Raw genomic sequence first — 21,583 nt, 5'->3', positions numbered from 1 at the left:
CCTTGGTTAGTATTCTTCAGTTCCTGGGCCATTGCTGTCCTCTCAGGACCCCTGCTGCATTGCCTTTGCCCATCCTCATCTTCCTCTTCTCTCAAGATTTGTCGTCTCTCAACAAAGCCATCCCATACCACCCCACCTGGAAAGGACTCTCCTGTGCTCTGAATTTCCACAGCTCTCTGCTTTTTTACCACCTTTCATTGCCTAAGGTGACTACTGCGTATGTGTAGATGCGTATTTTATTTGCAAGAAGGAGCAAAGACCTTTATGAAACACCTGACTATCTCATACATACATAACACACACATCAACACTCACCCCCACATACTACATACATCACACACATCCACTCCGTACACCACGTATACCCCACCCCCCCACACTGTCTTGACAGGCTCAGTTTACTGAACATAAAGGCTCAGTTTTCACCACTCTTGGGTTTATGAGCTAGATCAGGCATCCCAGCCTGGAAACTTGTGGTAGATTTGAGTAGTACTTCTATGACTTCTATGACTAGATTCTAGTAGTACTTCTGTGGGAATGGGAGGTATCCTTATGCCTTCTCCAAATACACATGTGCTGCCCTTTCATGTGATTTTTGGGTGTGGGCTTCAGGGAAACAACACAGGGAGTGTACCAGACTCATCCCTGGTTCTGCCTTGGTTCTTACCCTGACAAAAACAAACAAAGGGATGCCAGTATTTGTATAAGCTAGGAATCAATTGAAAGATAAATCTTTTGGAAGGGAAAGCATCTAGGGAAACAGATTTGAGTCATTTATAAATGACTTTTGGGTTATCTCTCATCTTTCTTTCTCTGTGGACCATTGAGTAGAAGCTAAAGGATTATGATGGATTATTGAAGGGTTCAGTGGGGAACATGCGGGCCACTCCTCAGATCTCCAAGCTGGATTGGCCCAGTGGTATCGCAACATTTGACTAGACAGAGATCTGTGTTTTCACAGTCCATGTCATTTCTGTCAGCAATTTACACAGTCCTGAGCCTGTGGGGCCCAATATTTTATGTTTACAATGGCCTATGAGAAGTAAGCTTACCAACATTTGAGAGACTCTGAGTCTCAGTCATTGAGGGCTGTTTTCCTGAGATGTCTAGTCATGGCCTGGGATAGAAATGTATTTTCAGACTCTTCAGGTCAAATAAACCTTGACGACTGCTTAATGAGAACCTGATATGAGCTGAATAATATAATGCTGATATTTATCATTTCTAACCCTCTATTTATACTGCTTAATTTAACTTCTACAATAATTCGATGCAGGAGACACCGTACTTAGCGTCATAAGCACTGGGAAGAAATTTATATGCACTGGCCATCTTGCCTTCAGGGGCTGTACCATCAAAAAGCCATATAAACACATCACAGGATTTAGGATCCTTAGCATGCGAGGGCATTCCCAGGTGAAAGAGCTTTGCCAGGGCCCAGATATATCTAAATTCAGCTTTTCTATTGCTTTCAAAAGAGTGGAAGGTGGATCAGGTGTGCAAAGGAGGATTCAGAACCAGAAAGTGCTTAGCACCCAAGTCCACATGATTTCTTGCTTTTGGTAATTCAGATTGTTGGCTTCAGAGTCAACCTGTCAGAGAGGCACTATGTGGTGAACCCCCAAAGGATACAGAAGATCTCACTGAGGAAAACAAAGCAGATCTTCCAGGTGTGGGGCAGATTTTAGAACAAGGGTGTGAGTCAGAGTGTTGGTAAAGTTTGCTGAAAGAAGAGTAAATGGGTTTTGTACTTTTCTTCCAGTTCCATTTTTCCTAGAGTTTAGAACTTTCTGAAGATCCTAGAGTTTTAGAACTTTCTGAAGACTCTTCTTGCCAATGATTACTTTAGGCCTGCAGACTTCATGTTTGTGCATTGATGTGTAGTTTAACAGGGAACAGGACAGAACTTGGAGCATGGGAGTAAGGAAGGGTCTCTGGAAGTCCTTGCTGAGGCTGCTGTTTAAATACTTCTAGAGCTCTTGTTTGGGAATTGCTTTCAGATATCATAGCATATTTTTTTGAAAGTCTTCAGAAGCAGCAAATCTGGATCTTTAAAAATGGATTTAGTGATAGAACTCAAATCACAGAAAAATTCATCTATCCCTTCATCCCTTAGATGAAATATCCCTCAAATCCCTTAGGGTTGGAGGATGGTTGCTGGCTGCATGGGGAAGGGAGGGCTGGGCCTCTTTGGTAGAAAAAAGGGGGATAAAAGAATAAGAGAACATCTTACAAGTGAATTTAAATATTAGAAATTTAAAAAGAAACCAGCTAAAAATTTTTTGTAACATTTTGGGCTGGGAATTACAGATTTTTAAGAAATTGATAAAATGGCTTTTCTTGATTGGTTTGTGAGGTGATACTGAAGGTATTCCTAGAATAATTATTGTTAAATTTTTGAGCAATGATGACTATCAGTCTATCAATGTCTATCAGCTCTCAAGTTGGCTTTATTAAGGCAAATTAATTTGGACTTATACATTTGGATCAGTTTGTAAAAATTTCAAAACAAAACCCACATTTAGTATGTGATAGTCCCCATATAATCCCAGACCTCCTCCTGTCTTCCTTCCCTCCTTCTTACCACACTCTCACCACATACAATGATTTGCTGCCCTGAGTGGCAGCTGGAAAAAATATTTTCAAGACCTAGAACCTGACAGAACAAGCTCCCTTCTGCTGGGTGAAAAGGAACACGGTGAGTTATTTCCATGAACTTTTGGGCTGTTGGCACGTCAGGGGGACCTCCAAGGATCTGACTCTGGTTGTGTGTGTGTGTGTGTGTTTGTGTGTGTGTGTGCTCATTCTTCCATGGAGTTCTGTTATGAAACCCAGCTTGGTTCCTTCTCTCTTCCACATGTTTCCTGGCACTCTAGCTGCCTGTGCTTGTTTTTTTCCTCACTAGGGGAAGCTACATGACCCTCAACTCATGGGGATCATCCCAAGGATTGCACATGACATCTTTGACCACATCTATTCCATGGATGAAAACCTGGAGTTTCACATCAAGGTAAGTGCTGTTGATTAAAGAGAAAAACTGGGCCCCAAATCATGTTTTCATTTTCCTTTTTGTATGTATACATAAAAGATTTTTTATCTATTTTAAATGAAATGCTATGGTAAGCAAAGCCATAGTTATTTAATGACTGAGGTGAATACTGAGGAAATATCAAAGTAAAATAAAAGCCTTATTTAGGATAGAATCATCTTGATAGTTATCTGAATTCTACCCTTTACCCAGTGGATCTCTATAGATATGACTGGAATGTGTCCGTGATTGGGTTAGGACAGCATTTCCCAAAGTGTGTTCCATGTCCCTCATATTATTAATAGGTGGGCTATCAGGGAAAAGGCTAATGGAGCGAAATAAACTGGGAAAATGTTTTGTTGAACAATGTTAAATTCATCACAAGTTAAATATGCTATTATGTAATCCAGTTCTACAAAGAGGACATGTAGCAGATTACGTTTTCCAGCTTCTTTGACTGTGTTCATATTTTTCCCCTCTTGAGGTATGATGGACTAGTGTTTTGAGGAGTATGCTCTGACAAGTGTTGGTGAAGGGTGTTATCCTTCCTGGTTTTTGTTTTTTTATTTCATTTTATTTTTTAAAAGATTTTATTTATTTATTTGACAGAGAGATCACAAGTAGGCAGAGAGGCAGGCAGAGAGAAGTGGGGAAGCAGGCTCCCTGCTGAGCAGAGAGCCCGATTCAGGGCTTGATCCCAGGACCCTGAGGATCATGACCTGAGCTGAAGGTAGAGGCTTAACCCACTGAGCCACCCAAGTGTCCCTTGTTTTTGTTTTTAAACCAGAACCTCGTTGCAACTTAAATTTGAATTGAAAGAGAAATTTTTTCTCTTAATTACAGCTTTTAATTTATAACATTGGATATTAGGGATACATTCATTGGAACTCATTTGTTTTCACCGGACTGAAAGTCACTTGTTTAAGCAAAAAGAGGTAGTTGTTACAAGATACAGAATTTGTTGGTAGGCATGGGGCGCGGAGGTTGTAGAAAAGCAAGAAATCCAGACCCCCCCTTATATAAATCTTTAAATTAAAAAAATTGAGATATAATTCATATAATTCATGTACCATAAAGTTCATTTCTTAAAGTGTACAGTCTGATGGTTTTTAGTATATTTCCAAAAATGTACAACTATGATCACTATCTAATTCCAGAACATTTTCATCACCCCTGAAAGAAACCCCATCCCTGTTACAGTGCCTGCATTTCTGTTTGCTTGCTTTATCTTTCTTGGGGGGAGGCGGGTCGGGGGAAAAGCCACCATGACAGCTCCCATTCCACATCCCCTACTCCCATTTCCTAATTCCCCAGGGAAGGGGCTCATTGGCCTAGTGTACAGTTGGGTTGCCCCCAGTCTGATAAGCTGTTTGCAGGATGCACATGGCTGGCTGGGTCCTCACCGCAGCGACTGGGAACAGTGTGGACAGGGCGTGAGGAAGAGACGGGGTCAGTTCCAAGAAGAAGACTTGGAGCAGAGCAGATGAGCCAAGAGGCTGACCAGCCCCTTTGAGGCTGGGACCTTAGTGCACTAGGCCCATCCTTTTAGAGATGAAGAAACTGAAGTTTCAAGACTTAGCGCTGGATGATCAAAGTCACATATCAGGTTATTGGCAGAGTTGAGATTAGACTCTTGATCTGACCAACCTATGTGCGGCACCTCTTTCATTATCTTAAACTTCTGCCCTTATTTCTGCTATGTACCTTTCCTAAATTATATGAAAACAAGGCAACAGCTGTTTGCCTTTCATAAATTAGATCCAGGAAGTCTTTTTACTTCTCATATCTTTTCCTTCCGTTTGTTGGTTAACACAGGTTTCTCCTCCTTGCCAGGGTTCTTTATATCTAAGGATACAGAAGCCTCTGGCTTTGATGGGATCAAGATTTAGGAGCTTAGTACATCTTTAAGGCCGTGTGCATTTAAATACCTTAAACTCCTGTAGGGTTCTTATGGGATAATCCTGGAGTAAGATGTTAAACCAATTACTGCCCTCAAAATAGGGTCTTGTATTAGAATCTTATTAAGATAAAAACTGCCCCAGCATGGTGTGGGGGAGAAGGGGGGATCGGGAGGAGAAGGAAGAGCACCCAAGTCTTCAGGGCTGAATTTTACACCCTGGCTTCCTCTTCTGTGTTTGTAGTTATGCTCACTTACTTCATAGATCATAATTGCAAGTGGGCAGACTAGCTATTGACTGTTCCGTGTTTTGAACCGAGTGGTGACGGGCTTAATCAAGAAAAAGAGGCTTGATTAAAGCAGTTTTGAAAATCTGTTCCTTAAAGTGAGCCCCATAGAGGCTTTAAATGTTATTTCCGAACATGTTATTTTCTTAATGCAAAACAACACATATTTATTTTTCTTCCACCTGGTCTGACAAAGTATTTGAAATGGCGCGCGCACACACACACACACACATATATACACACGCACGCACAAAACCACAATCGTCCCTCCCCATGCCCCAAAAGCAGCCAGTATCTTCTGTGGTAAAAATAAATTAATAAATCAGAGGGGTTTTTCTCTTCTCATATTAAATATGATTAGGATTTTAATTGCCATATTAGCTAATATGTAATTTATGACTGCAATCTATGGAAATAAGGACACATGTGTACATCTCTAAGATAACAGAAGTCTTCATGAAAACTAGACAATTTTGAGATGCACAGAATGGTTTGGAACCATGGTTGAGTTGGCTACCGGGAGGCTGAATTAGAAATGTGTAAGATTAGAGGCCAAACAGACCCTAGGATTTCAGCCACAGGGAGAAGTTTTCAGGAGCAGTGAGTCTTTCCAAGGTCAGCTAGGTCTGTCTATGACGCACACCGCTTGGTGACTGGGGAGTTTGACAGATAATCTGGCAAGATCAGGTTGTTAGGCAGACGGGCAACTTGGAGAGGATGTCCAGCAACACATTCCAGTGTTCGAAGCCAAGACCCCAGATCCCAGAGAAACGGGGAAGTCAGAAGGCTCCAGGACACAGACTAAGTAATGAACTGGACTGAGGGGTGAGGACTAGTGCTGGGTTGGGGAGGCTTTGCTGCCCCTGACCAGAGGTCCAGAGCTGAGATGCAGGGGTGAGGCTGGGATGCAGGGGTGAAGTTTCACCTGTTGAGTTACACCCCAGCTTTACAATTGTTTTTTTCAACTTCTTTTCTTTCTCAACAGCTTGTTTGTCGATTCCTTTGTTTAGGTTTCCAAAAAAACCCCATGAACATGAGGGAAAGAAAGTTGATCTGGGAGGTGGAAGGCAAGTGTAGACAGCGTGCAGAATCCTAGAGAGAATTTTTGACATCATTAAGTCCAATGGCTTCATTTGACAGATGGGAAAACTGAGGCCTATAGTCCTAGTTATATGTGAATTAAATCTCCACGGTCACATGTCTAGTTAAAGTTGTTCTCAGGTGTCAGGTAGTATAAGAACCACCTAGGGAATTTGGGAGCCAATTCCTTAGTTCTGGGAGATTCTGATTAGGCGTTGTGCAGTTGGGCTCACACCTTTGCAGTTTCAACAAAGGCTGTGGGTGATGCTGACGCAGGCGGGACTGGCACTGGGCTCTGGGAATACCCGATTAGAAGGCTTCCTTTCCCTCTCCCAGTGGAGTCTTTCTCTCATTAAATCCCATTTTGTTCCAATCCCTCCTGGCCTCCCCAAAGCTGGCCACCATCAGCAGCCGTCTCCCCGTTACCCTGAGCTCTTGCAGCTCTAAGCAAACTGCCCACATCCCCGTCCCCACTTCCTTCATGTGAATGTTTTGGACCTGGTCTGGTAAGGGGGTCAACATCCCGCATGAGGAGATGCCAACTGATTCCAACAACTACCCGCCAAGAACGTTTTCTGTTCCAGGCTTTGTCCTACCTAGAAGTTTGCTTGGTGCTCATCATGCGTGAAGGGTAGAGTCCATCTGTAAGTGGTTGTCTAGGGCACAGTGTAAGGAGCACCTGAATCAAGACCACAGACCACAAGACCCACTGTACTGCAGGGAGGGGTCCACCCTGGGCAGGGGCCCTCCGAGCAGGCTGACCTAGCAGGAAGCAGGAGAGCACAGAGTCGAATGGGGCTCTGCTGCAGGCTTCTGAATCCAGCTTTCTGTCCCCCCTTCCTGCTCTTCTTAGCTGTGCATGACAAAGGCTTTTATGAGTTCTAATAATGACATTCTTCAAATACAGCATGGCATTTCTGTTTCAAACTCCATTTGTTTTTAACTAGGTTTCCTATTTTGAGATCTACTTGGACAAAATCAGGGACTTACTCGATGGTGAGTAACCTGAATATATGTCCTCTATTTGTTTTTTAACAAGGTCCAGGGAGGGTGAAGTGATTCATAGCTCTTCTGCTTAAGGAATTAATGAAAATTTATAGAGATGTTTTATTACCTTTATGCTATCTGCTTATTCTCAACCAAGGCTTAAAGAGATTATTAGATTTCAGATCTTTGGTAACAATTTCTATTTTTCCTCCAATACAGAATCTTTAACTTTTCTTTTCTCCTCTGCCTTTTGTCATCCTTATTTTCAGTATCCAAGACGAACTTGGCTGTTCATGAAGATAAAAACAGAGTCCCGTACGTAAAGGTATGAGGAAAACTTGATGATACCATTGACTTCTCTCCCAGCACTGTTACAAAATATGCCCAGAATATTGTTTTAGAGTGTATGTAGGTGTTTCATCATGTTCTTTATATTTAATATCATCTGGATAAAAAATAGACATTTAATTTCTTCAGTCATATCTGTGTGTGAAAGTGTCACAGAGGTCTAGTCACATGAGTAAGAAGTGGAGAAGTGAACAGATATTTATTATTCACATGTCAAGAGGCTTTGATAGTGGAGATAATTGTCTATACTTCGCAGGGAGAGGAAGCCTATCATAGCATTATGCCTAGAACTTCAAAGTGACTAATTAAAGTTGGTGGCTCGCATGAAAAGCAAAGCAAAATCTCATCCATTTCTTTTTCTGTCCCTGATTTTCTTTATTTTCTGTTTCTACTGCTGTTGAGTATGCACAGGTCTTTAAACATCTAGGAAAAAGGGGACATTTCTTTTCTGGTTTACTTCTGGGTTTCTTCGGGTTTTAGCAGACTCCTCTTTGATGTAGAACTCAAGCCATAAGCAAGGAGGAAGAGCTGTTGGATCCACATGGCAGCCTTTCTCTTATTCTGCACCTCTTGAGGAAAAATGGGAGAATGTTTAGCTGTCTTCAAATAGAGTTGCTTTCCAGTTTCTAATGGTGAACCTGATCTGACTCTCTTCCAGGGGTGTACTGAGCGGTTTGTGTCAAGCCCTGAGGAGGTCATGGATGTGATAGATGAAGGCAAAGCAAACCGACATGTGGCTGTCACAAGTAAGTGTGGGTGGTGTTTTCTCAAACCCTGTCACTTGGGATACAAGTGTATTTCCTTGGGACAACAAGGAAATAATGCCAGGGAAGGTGTTATAAAGCAGTGGCCCGGAAGCAAGCACACGGGAGTGTGCAGCACGAGAGTGTCTCAGCAGGTTGAGGGAGGCATGCCTTCTGCCATGCAGGAAGCTCTCGGGAATGCTAGGTGAGGCTCGCTGGGCCCTGGTAGCCCCCTCCCTCTGGACCCTGGGGGAAACCATCAATCAGCCAAGGAAAGGGGACTAAAAGCCAGCTTCTAAATGTATTTTAACCACATTATTATTCAGGTTAAAGAAAATGCAAGCCAACAAATTTTATATGCTAGCCATACTGTGGAAGGAAACCTCTTTAGATTTCTTCCCTCTGTACAAAAGGAAAAGAAAAGCAAGGAGCTCAGAAAGTGGAGCTTGGACCCTCATTGAACACCTTCCTTTGCTGTGTTAGTAACAAACAACATGCAGGCCAGCGTGTTGACCTTGCAGTTCCTTCCTTGGCGTGCACACACATCTCCAGGAAGCGGGTCTGATGTTAGAGCAGCAGTAGCTCTGGCCCTCCGTCTTTGGGCTGTCTCCTTTTTAGGAATATGAACAAGTCAGAGTGAGTTCATAGGAAGAGCTCGGGATTTCTAGCTTGGAAGAAAGAAAAACTCTGAGGAGAACATAGGGACAGTGTAATATATTTCTTAACATGTTCATGGTGCTGATATGCATGAAGTCGGTTTTGCTTTGTATGAACCACATAGGTAGGCCACCCAGGATTGTTGAAGCTACCAGGCGGCAGGTTTTGACTGACCATGAGAACTCCCTGCTCCTGATAGCTGCCCCCAGGAAAGCCTGCTACCTGGAGGGGCCAGGTTCTCTGTGTGGCATACAAGAGATGGAAGCATCGGTTGGTTGACTGGTCTAGCCTCTCTGTCTCTTCTACCAAAGGCTCTGTGATTCTGTCATCCAATACTGTAACTCTCTACCTTTCCTCTACCCCAACATCCTATCAGATGATATTCACATGTGTGGCAGATTTTATAGGTGAGCCTAGACATGTATACAGCATAGGTTAAATTCCATGTCTTTCTCTTCTGCCTCCACATAAGGCTGATATTCTCATAGTAATAGCGTCTTGTTTTTAAAGAAGTTATTTGTTTGAGGAGTGCCTGGGTGGCTCAGTGGGTTAAGCCTCTGCCTTTGGCTCAGGTCATGATCTCAGAGTCCTGGGATCGAACCCTGCACCGGGCTCCCTGCTCAGCAGGGAGTCTGCTTCCCCTCTCCCTCGCCTGCTGCTCTGCCTACTTGTGATCTCTCTTTTTTCTGTCAAATAAATAAATAAAATCTCAAAAAAAGAGAAGTTATTTATTTGACTTCTTAAGCTATTTTTAGTCGTAAATTATTCACAGCATACTTGACAATCCATCTTGGCCCTTGGTTCAGAACTGTAGATGTTTGACATTAATTATTTTTCTTATCATTGTGGTAAGGTGGTTTTAAAATTACACATAACATAGAACTTACCATTTTAACCATTTTTAAAGGTAGAGTTCAATGGCATTAATTCCATTCATAGCGTTGTGCAACCATCATCACTGTCCGTTTCCAGAATTTAATTATCCCAAAGCTAAACCCCATGCCCATTGAACAATACCTCCCCATACTTCCTCCTCCCAACCCTGGTAACTGGTTTACCACTTTGTGTCCCAATAAACTGGGTAAGTCTAGGTACCTCATATAAGTGGAATGATAGAAGCCCTCTTGTGACTGGCTTGTTTCATGTAGCATAATGTCTTCAGGGTTCATCCATGTTGTAGCATGTGCCGGAATTTCCTTTCTTTTTAAAATGCTGAATAATATTCTATTGTAGGTATATGCTACATTGTTCATTCACCCACATATAGACATGTGGATACTTATGTTGCTTCCACCTTCTGGCTGTTGCAAATAATGCTGCTGTGAACATGGATGTATAAATATCTGTTGAAATTTCCATTTCCAGTTCTTTTGTGTATATATACAGAAGCAGAATTGCTGGATCATATGTCAACCTACTTTTAATTTTTTTAGGAACTACCACATTGTTTAACATAGTTTAACGTTGTAGTTGCATACCATTTAACATTCTCGTCAACAAGAGTGTGTGTGAGTTTCAATTTCTCTACATGCTTGCCAATGCTTCTTAGTTTCTATTTTTGTTTTTAATAGCCATACTAATGGGTGTGAAGTGTTATGTCGCTGTGGTTTCAATTTGCATTTCACTAATGACCAGTGATGTCTGACATTTTTTTCATGTGCGTATTGGCCATTTGTACATTGTCTTTGAAGAAATGTCTGTTTAGGTCCTTTGCTTATTTTATAATTGGGTTATTTTTTGTTGTTGTTGATTTATAGAAGTTCTTCGTGTATTCTGGATCTCAGTTCCTTATCAGATATACGATTTGTGAATATTTATTTTCTCTCATTTTGTGGGTTGCCTTTTCATTCTGTTGGTGCTTTCCTTTCATACGTAAAAGTTTTAAATTTTGATCAAGTCCAATATATCTGTTTTTTACTGTTGTCACTTGTGGTTTGGGTATTATTTCCAAGAAATCATTGCCAAATCTAGTGTTGTGAAGTTGTCCCCTATGTTTTCTTCTAGGTTTTATTGTTTTAGCTTTTACATTTAGGTTTTTGATTGTTTTTGAGTTAGTATATGGCCTAGGTGAGAGTCCAGCTTCATGTTTTGTGCTTGTAGATACGCAGTTTTCAGCTTGGTAAAGAGACTGTTTTTTCCCCATCAAATGGTCTTGATACTCTTGTTGAACATTATTTTACCATTTTTATGTGAGGGTTTATTTCTGGGCTCTCATTGGTCCATCTCTGTGTTTGCCTTTATGCCAATGCCACACTGTCTGATTATTGTGGCTTTATGGTAAGTTTTGAAATCAGTAAGAGTGAGACCTCCAGTGTTCTTTTTCAAGATTGTTTTGGCTGTTCAGAGCTCCTTGAGACTCCTTAGGAATTTAAAATGGACTTTCCTATTCCTGCAAAAAACACGATGAGGATCTTGATACAGATTGCATTAAATCTCTAGATCACTTTTGGTAGTATTGACATTTTCACGATGTGACGTCTTCTGATCCATAGACAGGAACGTCTTCCCACATAGAGGTGTCTTCTTACATTTTGTATTTTTTATTCTTTTTAAAAATTTTAGAAGATTTTATTTGTTTTTAAGTAATCTCTACACCCAACATGGGGCTTGAACTTTTTTTTTTTTTTTTAAGATTTTTATTTATTTATTTGACAGACAGATCACAAGTAGGCAAAGAGGCAGGCAGAGAGAGAGAGAGAGGAGGAAGCAGGCTCCCCACTGAGCAGAGAGCCCAATACAGGGCTCGATCCCAGGACCCTTATCTCCTGGGATCATGACCTGAGCTGAAGGCAGAGGCTTTAACCCACTGAGCCACCCAAGTGCCCCAGGGCTTCAACTTTTAACCCCGAGATCAAGAGTCACATATTTTACTGACTGAGCCAGCTAGGCACCCCTCATTTTGTAGTTTTTAACATAGATTTCTTTTACTTCCTTGGTTAAATCTGTTCCCAAGTATCTTTCTTATTCTTTTTGTTGATATTTTATTTCATTTATTTATTTTAGAGAGAAAGAGAGAGAGTGCGTTAGTCGGGGTGGGGCCAGAGAGAGAATCCCAAGCAGTGGTAGAGCCTGACACTGGGCTCAGTCTTATGACCCTGAGATCATGGCCTGAGCCAAAATCAAGAGTCGAATGTTTAACAGACTGAGCCAACTAGGTGTACCTCTTTTTGTCAAAAATTTAAATGGAATTATTTTCATTTCAGATTGTATATTGTTAGTATATGGAAATGCAACTGATTTTTACGTATTGCTTTTGTATCCTGCAACTTCTGCTGAATTCATTTATTAATTCCAACATAATTTTTGTGTAATCTTTAACTTTTCCCCCCATATATCCTGGAAAGAGTTTTTGGCAGGCCACCGGAGGAAGCAGCCTTTATTCACAAGTTACCTCCAGAAACCAAAAAGACTATGTGCCCACTTTCAGCACCTCCTGTCCTTCCTGACTTTCAGCACCTCCTGTCCTTCCTGGGTCTCACATTGCTCCAACTGGGGGAAACGAGGAGATGTAAATTGCCTTTTGGTTTTCCAGAGCCCCAGTCTTTCCCCTCCCTCTGTGGTCTTAGAAATTCAGTAGCAATACTCTTGTTTATTTTTTTCGGAAATGCCTGATGCAGCTACTTAATAGCAATTATGGGTGAAGGGTATGAGGGGAAGAAATTGGGTGAGTAAGAGTGATGCACAGAGAATAGGAACATAGTCTATCAAAAGGCCTTCTGTCTCGCCTTAGTGGCTTGATCCTTCGCTGGTTGCATTTCTCTTCACACCAGATCACACCTTTCTGAACTAGAAGGGGGATTTCCACTACCAGCCATGGACACAGCCCCAGAGCCATGAGATGAGCTAGTCCAAACTTGGGCACATTCCTGGCCCAGAAAGGCTTAAAGTGATTGGTCAGGCACATTTTGCCCCCCATGTATATCTTTGCTGTTTTTCCATTGAGTTCAGGGGCTATAATTTCTGGAGCAATAGTGGGATATGTGATAGGAATGTCAAACATCATGTCAGACTCATAGTTGAGGAGATCATGGATATACCAGCATTTTCCAAAACACTGAAGCCCTTCCTTGTTGGACTCTAGTTGGAATCAATCTTTGTCTACATTCTTGTTGTTTTCTACATACTGGATAAGTATGTAGATAAAGTCTGAAGATATTCCTCTTTGAGTCCTGCAGCCCTGCACCCCAACTCATGATCTGGAGGTCCAGCATTAGTCTTCAGCCATCTTGAACAAGGGTGCCTCGAAAGTTGGTTTTAAGAAATGATTGCTAGTAGGGGTTGAAGAAGACCATCACTGAGATCTCTCCCTGCCTAGTTAACAGAGACCAGGGGCCAAATAGATTTCTAGTACTTGGTACTGATGAAGCATATTTAATCTTTGAGATCTTTTGTGTGCCTAGTATGGGTTATAGAACTGTATTTAAGGGGAAAAAAAAGGTTTTAAATCTTAAGGTCATAATCTTTCCTTAAGAAAGCTTGTGGTATTATGGATAAGGCAAGACTTGCACACATGATGAAGACAGAATACACTGGGTTCTAACCATAAAGACAAAGCCTGAGAGACTGAAGGTGAAGGGGAAGGAAGCTGTGAGCTCTTTGTTCTTTTCTTTTCTTTCTTTTTTTCTTTTATTTTTAAGATTTTATTTATTTGAGGGAGAGAGCACGAGCGAGCGAGCACAAGCAGGGGGTTGACAGAGGGTGAAAGAGAAGCCGACTCCCCTCAGAGCAGGAAGCCTGACACAGGGCTAGATTCCTAGGACCCTTAGATCATGACCTGAGCTGAAGGCAGATTCTTAACTGACTGAGGCACCCAGGCACCCCAGGTGTGAGCTCTGTGAGGCCAAGTATCCGGCTGGAATGAGATGTTCCAAAACATGGGGGCTTCAGGCAAAGCTAGAGAATCTGTTATCTTGAACCATCCACTAAGATTCTTAATTTCTTTGCCATGTGAAGATACTTTAAATCTCTTATTGTCTTTTTTAAAAGAAACCGTGGTCTCAGATACTTTTTTAAATTGGCTGGACTTACTTTAAAAAGTGGAGCTATATTGAGCATAATTTGTTATGGTTTTTAGATGAGAGGCTTGCTACCTAAACTTATTATTCTTTGCAGAACAGTAAACTATTTTCCTTTTCAGACATGAATGAACACAGCTCTAGAAGTCATAGTATCTTCCTGATTAATATTAAACAAGAGAATGTAGAGACGGAAAAGAAGCTCAGTGGGAAGCTTTATCTAGTTGATTTGGCTGGGAGCGAAAAGGTAATTGGTTCCTTATTTGTATTATCTATAATTTTCCCTATTATTTGCTTCAGCGTGCAATGGTATAATTTTTATACTCTTTCCATTCCCTGGTTTTAAAGAGCTTTTAAAGTTTCTGGTATTGTGCCAAGATAATATTAAATTTCACCTTCAGTTCTCTGCTCTCTTTTCTGGTCCTGAAGTCCCCTATTTACGACATAGGAGGTGCTTTGAATGCCAACTTGGATTTATGCTTAATAGGCCCCAGTGAGGACATTAGGCAAGTGTAGTGTGCGCTTAGCCTGGTAGAGGCTGTTGTGTAAATGGGGGAGGGACATGTCCGTTTGCTGAAAGGGAAGATCCGCATGTTGCACCAGATTCAAATAGGCCAGAAACATACTTTGCCATTGGACTGTAACTGTCCTGTACCCACACATTTGTTTGCTGACAGAAGATCTGGAACCTGGGGCTGTTCTTGGGTTCTCTGCTTCTGTCTGTGGTGGGTGTGGTCTGACGGGGCTTCCTGCAGGCAGACTCACTTCCTTCAGGCCAGGAGGCCAGTAGGCAGAGGTTTGGTCAAAAGCCCTGCCCCTTCTCTGGTTTTGTCGGGGCTCTCTTTTGGCATCTGTCCCATGCTTTCCTAGGCACTGACTGAGGCCATACTCTAGAGCAAAGAACCTCCTAGCTGCCCCCTCCCAGCCTCACCTCCATAGCACTGCCAGAGCTTCCTGCTGCCACACCCTTTCTGGGGGCACTGCTCCCCTCCGGCGACCTCACAGAGCGAGTTCCTGTACACAATACCATGTGGCTTCTGTCATCACTGACACTGTGCTGGCTGGCCCCAGAGGCCAGCCCTGAGGCTCGGCCAGTCTCCTGGACTCTGTAATTGATCCCCACTTACTGTTCCCCACCGCTCAGTTGGGATACGCCAAGTTATGGCCGCTAACATCTGCGTAAGTAATGGCTACTTGAAATGTTCTCCTGTACACATCTGTAAAGCCATGAGCAGAGTCATGTTCCAGGATGTTCCTGGAAGATGATCTGGCTGGGTATCTAACATTTTATGGGTGCAAGCTTATAACTGTAATTAAATAGACATGCACCAGAATGGGAAGACAGAGCAGAACCTCTCAGTTCTTGCCTGGACATTGGCAACCAGGCCTCGCCATGCTGCCATAACAGCGGTGTGGCTCTGGGGAAAGAGCATAGTGGCCCCTTTGTGCTTCCGAGTTTGCTCTCTTTCCCTTTCAAGCACAGAGAGGAGCGCTTGGGCCTGCGTGCTGCTGGAAACAGCTTAGTGCTGGTGGTCGAGTATGCAGGCCTGTCCTCTGCACAGTGTCGTGGTTATTGCTTAGGATATAGGCACTTTACAGTTGTGGTCCTGTACCTTGTTTCTTTTGCTCACATCTATACTCCTTTGCCCTAGATGTGTCCACATGAGTGTGTCACTGTGATCTACTAGGATGAACTCCGGGCTTTAATCCCCAGCTCCCCTACATGGTGTTCTTGCCTTGGGCTGCCGGTGGACCTTTCTGGAGCTCAAGGTTTCCATGTCTGTAAATGGAAGACAGTTGTCCCTGTCTCGTATATTTCGTGGCGTTAAGGTGCTCTGATGTGAAACCACCTTAAAGCACGCTGTGTGAATAGGCTGTCGCTGGGGACCCAGCAGCAGTATTATTTCTCTGTCAGCAGTGGTGTCTGCACACACACAGTTCGCAGAGAGAGGAGTATCTCTAGTGTTTGAAAACACTGCCCCCTGGATGCGTGTTCGTTTCCATCCCTCGTGGCTGACGGTCTTTGCACAGTTTGCGGTCCCTTCCCTGCTTCCCTCTCTCCCGAGAGCAACTGCTCCTCCTGCCTCACTTGGCCGACCAGCCGAGCCAGGGAGCACGGGGGTTTGCCTCTCTCCCAAGGATCTGTAAACTGCTCTCTACCTAGAGCAGATGCTGTCAGTAGGAAATTGCCAGGAATAGCACAGCAGAGGAGGGACAGTCTGTGGTCCCTCTGGCTGCAGAGGAGAGAAGACAAGTTCACCACGTAACATACACTTTCTTGACTTTGATGCCCCTGAGTATCTTGCCTTTTGGACGGTGGTTCCCCTTCTCCTTGCTACTGGAGTCAGTAAGTCAGGGAACAGTCAGTCAGGCAGGGACAACTTCCCACCACCTCTTGTCTTTGCCTGAAGTTGGAGCTTATAATGTACACTTGCCCAGTATGTTCATTCATTGTGGCCAGGATGGTGTTTTCGTGTCATGCTTCCCCCTAGGCTCCCTCCGGTGAGGAGGCTGTGGCTCAGGCGTGCAGGACCCCAGCCTTTCTGTGGTGACAACACTCTTGGAGCCTGGTTTCCCTCGATGGATGTCCCCCAGGGAAGCATCTGCAGCTCTACCACTAGAGGCATTTCAGCCATTCCCCTAAAACCTAATTGAGAGGAAAATGACAACAAGACAGAACAAATCCCCAGCCTCAGGCACAAGGGATGGTTTGATCAACGTGATTCTTACTTACTTTTATTTTGTCTTGCGTTCCAGGAGAATTCACATCGGCCCCCCTCAATCCCCAGCCCTCCCGTGAATTGGAATTTTCTGCTCTGTGCTTTTGCTGCCCTGCGCAGCTCACTGCTTTCTCTTCTCTCTGATAGGTCAGCAAGACTGGTGCTGAGGGAGCTGTTCTCGATGAAGCTAAAAATATCAATAAATCTTTGTCTGCTCTTGGAAACGTGATCTCGGCCTTGGCAGAAGGGACAGTAAGTGATCCTATCCCCATCTATTGAATGATATTATGAGAAGTCGCTTTTTGGGTCTGTGTACACTCTTTGCCACATATCCCAGAGATTAGTTTGTTTTTCTTTGGAAAGGAACAGAGGGAATCCTGGCTGTAGACATCCTACTTGCTGGGAGATCTAGTCCATTAAAATGTGTGAATGGTGATGCTAATTTCCCCAGGCCCCAGACTGGGCACTCTAAACTTTGGCCAAATCCAAAGACTGGGCAACAAATTGTTCTACACATGTTTCTAAGTCCAGTGCCCCCTTTGCTAACTTGCTTGTGTTTTCTCTGTGAATGGACAATGGCTATAATAGCCAATACTTTTTTTTCCTAAATAGAAAACACATGTGCCATACCGGGACAGCAAGATGACTCGGATTCTTCAGGACTCTCTGGGTGGGAACTGTAGAACCACCATCGTTATTTGCTGTTCTCCCTCTGTCTTCAATGAGGCTGAGACCAAGTCAACACTGATGTTTGGGCAAAGGTGGGTGTGGTCTCTCACTCCGGTGCTCTGAGTGAGTGGTGAGGGGTTCGTGTCAGTGAGGAAGTGGAGGGAGTAGCAAGCAGTCCGTTAGGAAATTGCACCTAGCAGGTGTTGCCTGTAAACTTGAGGCATCGCTGACTGAGACCAAAAGAATAATTATGTTTTAAAAGAATCTGCAGGTATATGCCAGTCAAGGGTATTATATTTTTAAAGAAGTGCTTGAATGTATTATAGATGTGACTGCTGGTAATTCAGTGGAGTGTTGCTTTTGTTCTTCACGGAGTTAAATCTTATTTTGGGGTTCATAGGATTTCAAGTGTGTGTAGCTCAAGACTGATGGCTTCCTTTAATTCCAATATTTGGGATCCATTACAGAGTCGCTAATAGAAAAACCAGAAACTTGGATGAATATGGAGTGATTGCATAAATATAAAAGGGGGTGAAGGAAATCCTCATATAAACTTGGGAGTGGGAGGCACACCATGGATACTGAGGAGAGGGCACGGCATGGTGGCAGCCCTCTTCCCACCTTCACAAATGTCTAGATATCTGAGAACTCACAGGTGGGCAGCAGGACAGCGTGGTAATCCTGAGACAACATTCATGTGTGTGGGTTAGTGTGGGCCTTCCTGCCTCTCTTGCCCAGCCCACTCTGCTGCCCAGAGCCTGTCTCCTTCAGCCATGGACCCTTGGTGCCAGTTCAGCATGTGGGTTCCAGTGCTGCCATGCCCTTCAATTCTGAACAGTTGTGTGGTCTTCAGACAAGTCACCAGTTTCTTGCAGGCTTCACCTGGCTTATTTGTAAATGGATGCACACAGCACTCCCCACGGGACTGTGTTGTGTGGTCATGTCTGAGAAATAGTTTAAGATGCCTAGAGAATGGACGAATCGGGGTGGGCATGCCGCATGGGGAATTGTTAGGGCCTGTTTAAACTGCATTAAACCCCAGTCATTTCCTGAACCCACAGCAGAACATAGAATTATGCAGTCATGACACCTGTGGGATGTCTAAATAAATAATAATTACATTGAAATGTTGAAGAACTAATATCTTTTATTTTATTTTATTTTTTTTTTTAAAGATTTTATTTATTTATTTGACAGAGATCACAAGTAGGCAGAAAGGCAGGTAGAAAGGGAGAGAGGAGGAAGCAGGCTCTCCACGGAGCGGACAGCCCGATGCGGGGCTCGATCCCAGGACCCTGGGATCACGACCTGAGCCGAAGGCAGAGGCTCCAACCCACTGAGCCACCCAGGCGCCCCAAAGAACCAATATCTTTTAAACTTGGTTTGGGTCCTTTACTTCTCAGATCACTTCCTTGAGTAGTCAAATGCTTAGGTGCACGGATTGCAGGAGGATAGCCCTAGAAGGGTCATGGGATACCTATAAACCAGCACCTGCTTATGGGAAACACAGAATACTGTGGTGATCATCTTGCCTGTCCTGTCTCTCCTGGTTTCTTCACCTTAAGCGTATTTTCTCTGAAGACATGTTTGAGCAGACTAGCACCAAATGCATTTACAGAGGAAACTTCTCTTTAAAAAAAAATGTCTGACTTGCGAAGTAAAAATAATCTGAATCGTTGCAAGCCAGGGCTGTCCTGGGGCATGGGCTGTCTGTCTCCAGGTGCTGCTGTGAGTGGGCGTTTGCAGCTGTCTGTAGGGAGAGTCTCACGACCGTCCTCTTTCTTCTGACCTTAGTGAGGCAAGTGTCAGCATCGTCATGATCACTAGTGCCCAGCACGGCCGGGAGTGCCCAGCCACAGTGGTTCCTATCTCCCCCATGTACAGAGGATGACGTGGAGGCTTAGACTCTAAGCCATTAGGTGCTGCACCTGACCGCACATACCAGTAAATGATTAAATGTATAGGATGACGTAGAATGGGGATTGTAGAATATGACCCCCAGCCTCTTCTGTGCAAGTTCCTTGATCAGGATCCTTGATGAGCACAGGCCTCTGGGTCGGTAATTCCAGGTTGGAAGCCAACTTCTGTTACTGATCAATTCCTCTCTCTTGTTTACTTCTCTCTAAGCCTCTCTGTCCTCATCCATAGGGAAAACTCGAACGCCTACCTCTGAGAATTATTGGGAGGATTAATGAGATGCTTCAGTTTTGATTTAGCACAGGGGTGGGCTGGCATGTGACAGGTGTTCGGCAGGTCACAAAACAAATGGGAGTGCCCGGAGTGGAGTGGAATGTCTGGGACAGACTGGGGAGAAGGGGCCGGACTGAGTGAGGTAGAGCGAGAAATAAGTTCCTGGAATGAAAGACTAAAGAAATAGTGATACTAATTTGGGATTCCAGGAAATAAAAATAAAATGTCAATTCTCTTTTCAACTAAAATTGATTAGTCTGCCACTTAACCAACTGAGCCACACAGGTGCCCCTGTCTGACATCTTTTATCAGTCATCTGGATACTAGGCTCCATGAGAGCAGGGACTGAGTTTTATCATCTGTGTCAGTCGTCCCAATAAGCATCCAGCACAACTAGTATACAGTAGATGGTCATTCCGTAAATGCTTATCCAGTGAATGAATGGATGAATTAAATGCTTATTGTGTAGGATTCCTTAGAATATTAGGGCAGGTGTTGAGCTGTGACACCATTATGTCTAGAAGTTTGGTTAGGTTTAGATCTGGTGTGTTTTCCAACCCTGTAATTGGAAAGGTGTGAGGTTTGGTTCCTCACTTTCTATCCCTGAGTTAGTTAATGGATTCTTCAAGGACATCTAACTTCTCTATGGGGCCCATACCTGCTTTATTGTTAAATATACGCATTGAACCCAATTACACAGCAGACAAGAGTCTGAACATCGGATTAGACATGGTATCTGATAGCTAATGAGATTAAGCACTTTGAACTCAAAAAAGACTGCTGGGCACATCTCAAATTCAGTGTAACGAGTGTTCATTATGCTCTTGTTGCGGGGTGGCCAGACCTTAGGGCTGTACGAGTTTCCTTCGTTATTCCTATGTGGTTTTTCAAGGACATGAAGCAAGTCTGTGTTTCTTGCTAGGCTATTTTACTATATTGATACCCTGAATAGAACAATAGTATATTTTTTGAAGCAGTAGAAACATGATAAGTGTCTACAGATGCCTGAGGGCAGCCTCCCAAGTCAGCAGTCTTTAGGATTCTAGATTAGGTACTGGAATTAAAAGGAAAAAATGCACACAGTCTATTTCTTGGTTTCAGTGATGAATTCTGGCTCTTTTATTTAGTCAGATTTGTGTCTTTTGGTCCCCTGAGTGCCCGGCATTGCACTATTAAAGAAGTAGAAGCCATTTTCTGTGTTCTCAAAGAGCTTTTAATCTAGTTAAGGAGGGGACACTTGAATTTCTAGGCAGCCGAGAGTCAAAAAGCTGAACTGTGGGAAAATAGAACACTTCTTGCTTTTAAGGAATCAGATACTCAAATTAGAACACTTTCATTGATTTTTTTTTTCTTTTGGCTTCCAGCATTTTTTTTTTTTTAAGTCTTTAATTACTCTTCCAAGGTACTTTCATAGCACATTCGAAAAGGATATTTGTAAGTTTTAGAAGTGTGAACTCAAATCACCCAATTATCTTGGAAGCCTATTTAATGTACCTTGATGGAGGAGTAATGAAGGAAAAGGGGGCCCCCCTGGGGGCAGACTGATCTGTTTGGAGTAGGCCTGAATCAGCACATCTTTGACACTAAGTTTTGACTGATGTAGCATGAATAATTCAAAGGCTTTATTTGTATGTTATATGTAGAAGGAGAATTGGTGATTTGGGGAAAGTAATATTATTCTCTTTCTGAAATGACCCCCCCCCTTTTTAAAAAATTCTGCCACCTCTTGCCCAGTTTCACCGAAACAGTTAGTCCTGAATGGAGTGCATGCAAAACTCAGTTCACCAGATCATGATAACAAGTTATATGCAAGGGTAAGAGTGAGCACTTTGGCCAAGGCAGAGCAGACCCTTAGCTATACTTTTGACATAGAATGGAAAAAAGTCTCAGATTACCCCCCATTGCAGTGCCTGTGACTGAAACACCAATAAGGTTAATTTGTGCTCTCGGAGGGAGATATTC

General features: G+C 43.2%; 1 protein-coding gene across 1 annotated transcript in view; it reads left to right on the top strand.

Annotated features, from left to right (window-relative positions):
• The window catches only part of KIF5C (kinesin family member 5C), a 157,057-nt gene that overhangs the window by 64,263 nt on the left and 71,211 nt on the right, over positions 1 to 21,583 (top strand). Inside the window, exons 4-10 of the mRNA XM_032356183.1 lie at positions 2,906 to 3,010; positions 7,240 to 7,288; positions 7,549 to 7,604; positions 8,286 to 8,373; positions 14,165 to 14,289; positions 16,910 to 17,014; positions 17,375 to 17,523. Coding sequence (XP_032212074.1) covers positions 2,906 to 3,010; positions 7,240 to 7,288; positions 7,549 to 7,604; positions 8,286 to 8,373; positions 14,165 to 14,289; positions 16,910 to 17,014; positions 17,375 to 17,523 — 677 coding nt within the window. The remainder of the gene's footprint in view (positions 1 to 2,905; positions 3,011 to 7,239; positions 7,289 to 7,548; positions 7,605 to 8,285; positions 8,374 to 14,164; positions 14,290 to 16,909; positions 17,015 to 17,374; positions 17,524 to 21,583) is intronic.

This window comes from Mustela erminea, chromosome 8 (genome assembly GCF_009829155.1).
Source record: "Mustela erminea isolate mMusErm1 chromosome 8, mMusErm1.Pri, whole genome shotgun sequence".
Taxonomy (NCBI): Eukaryota; Metazoa; Chordata; class Mammalia; order Carnivora; family Mustelidae; genus Mustela; species Mustela erminea.
This window is presented reverse-complemented; position numbering and strand designations above follow the sequence as displayed.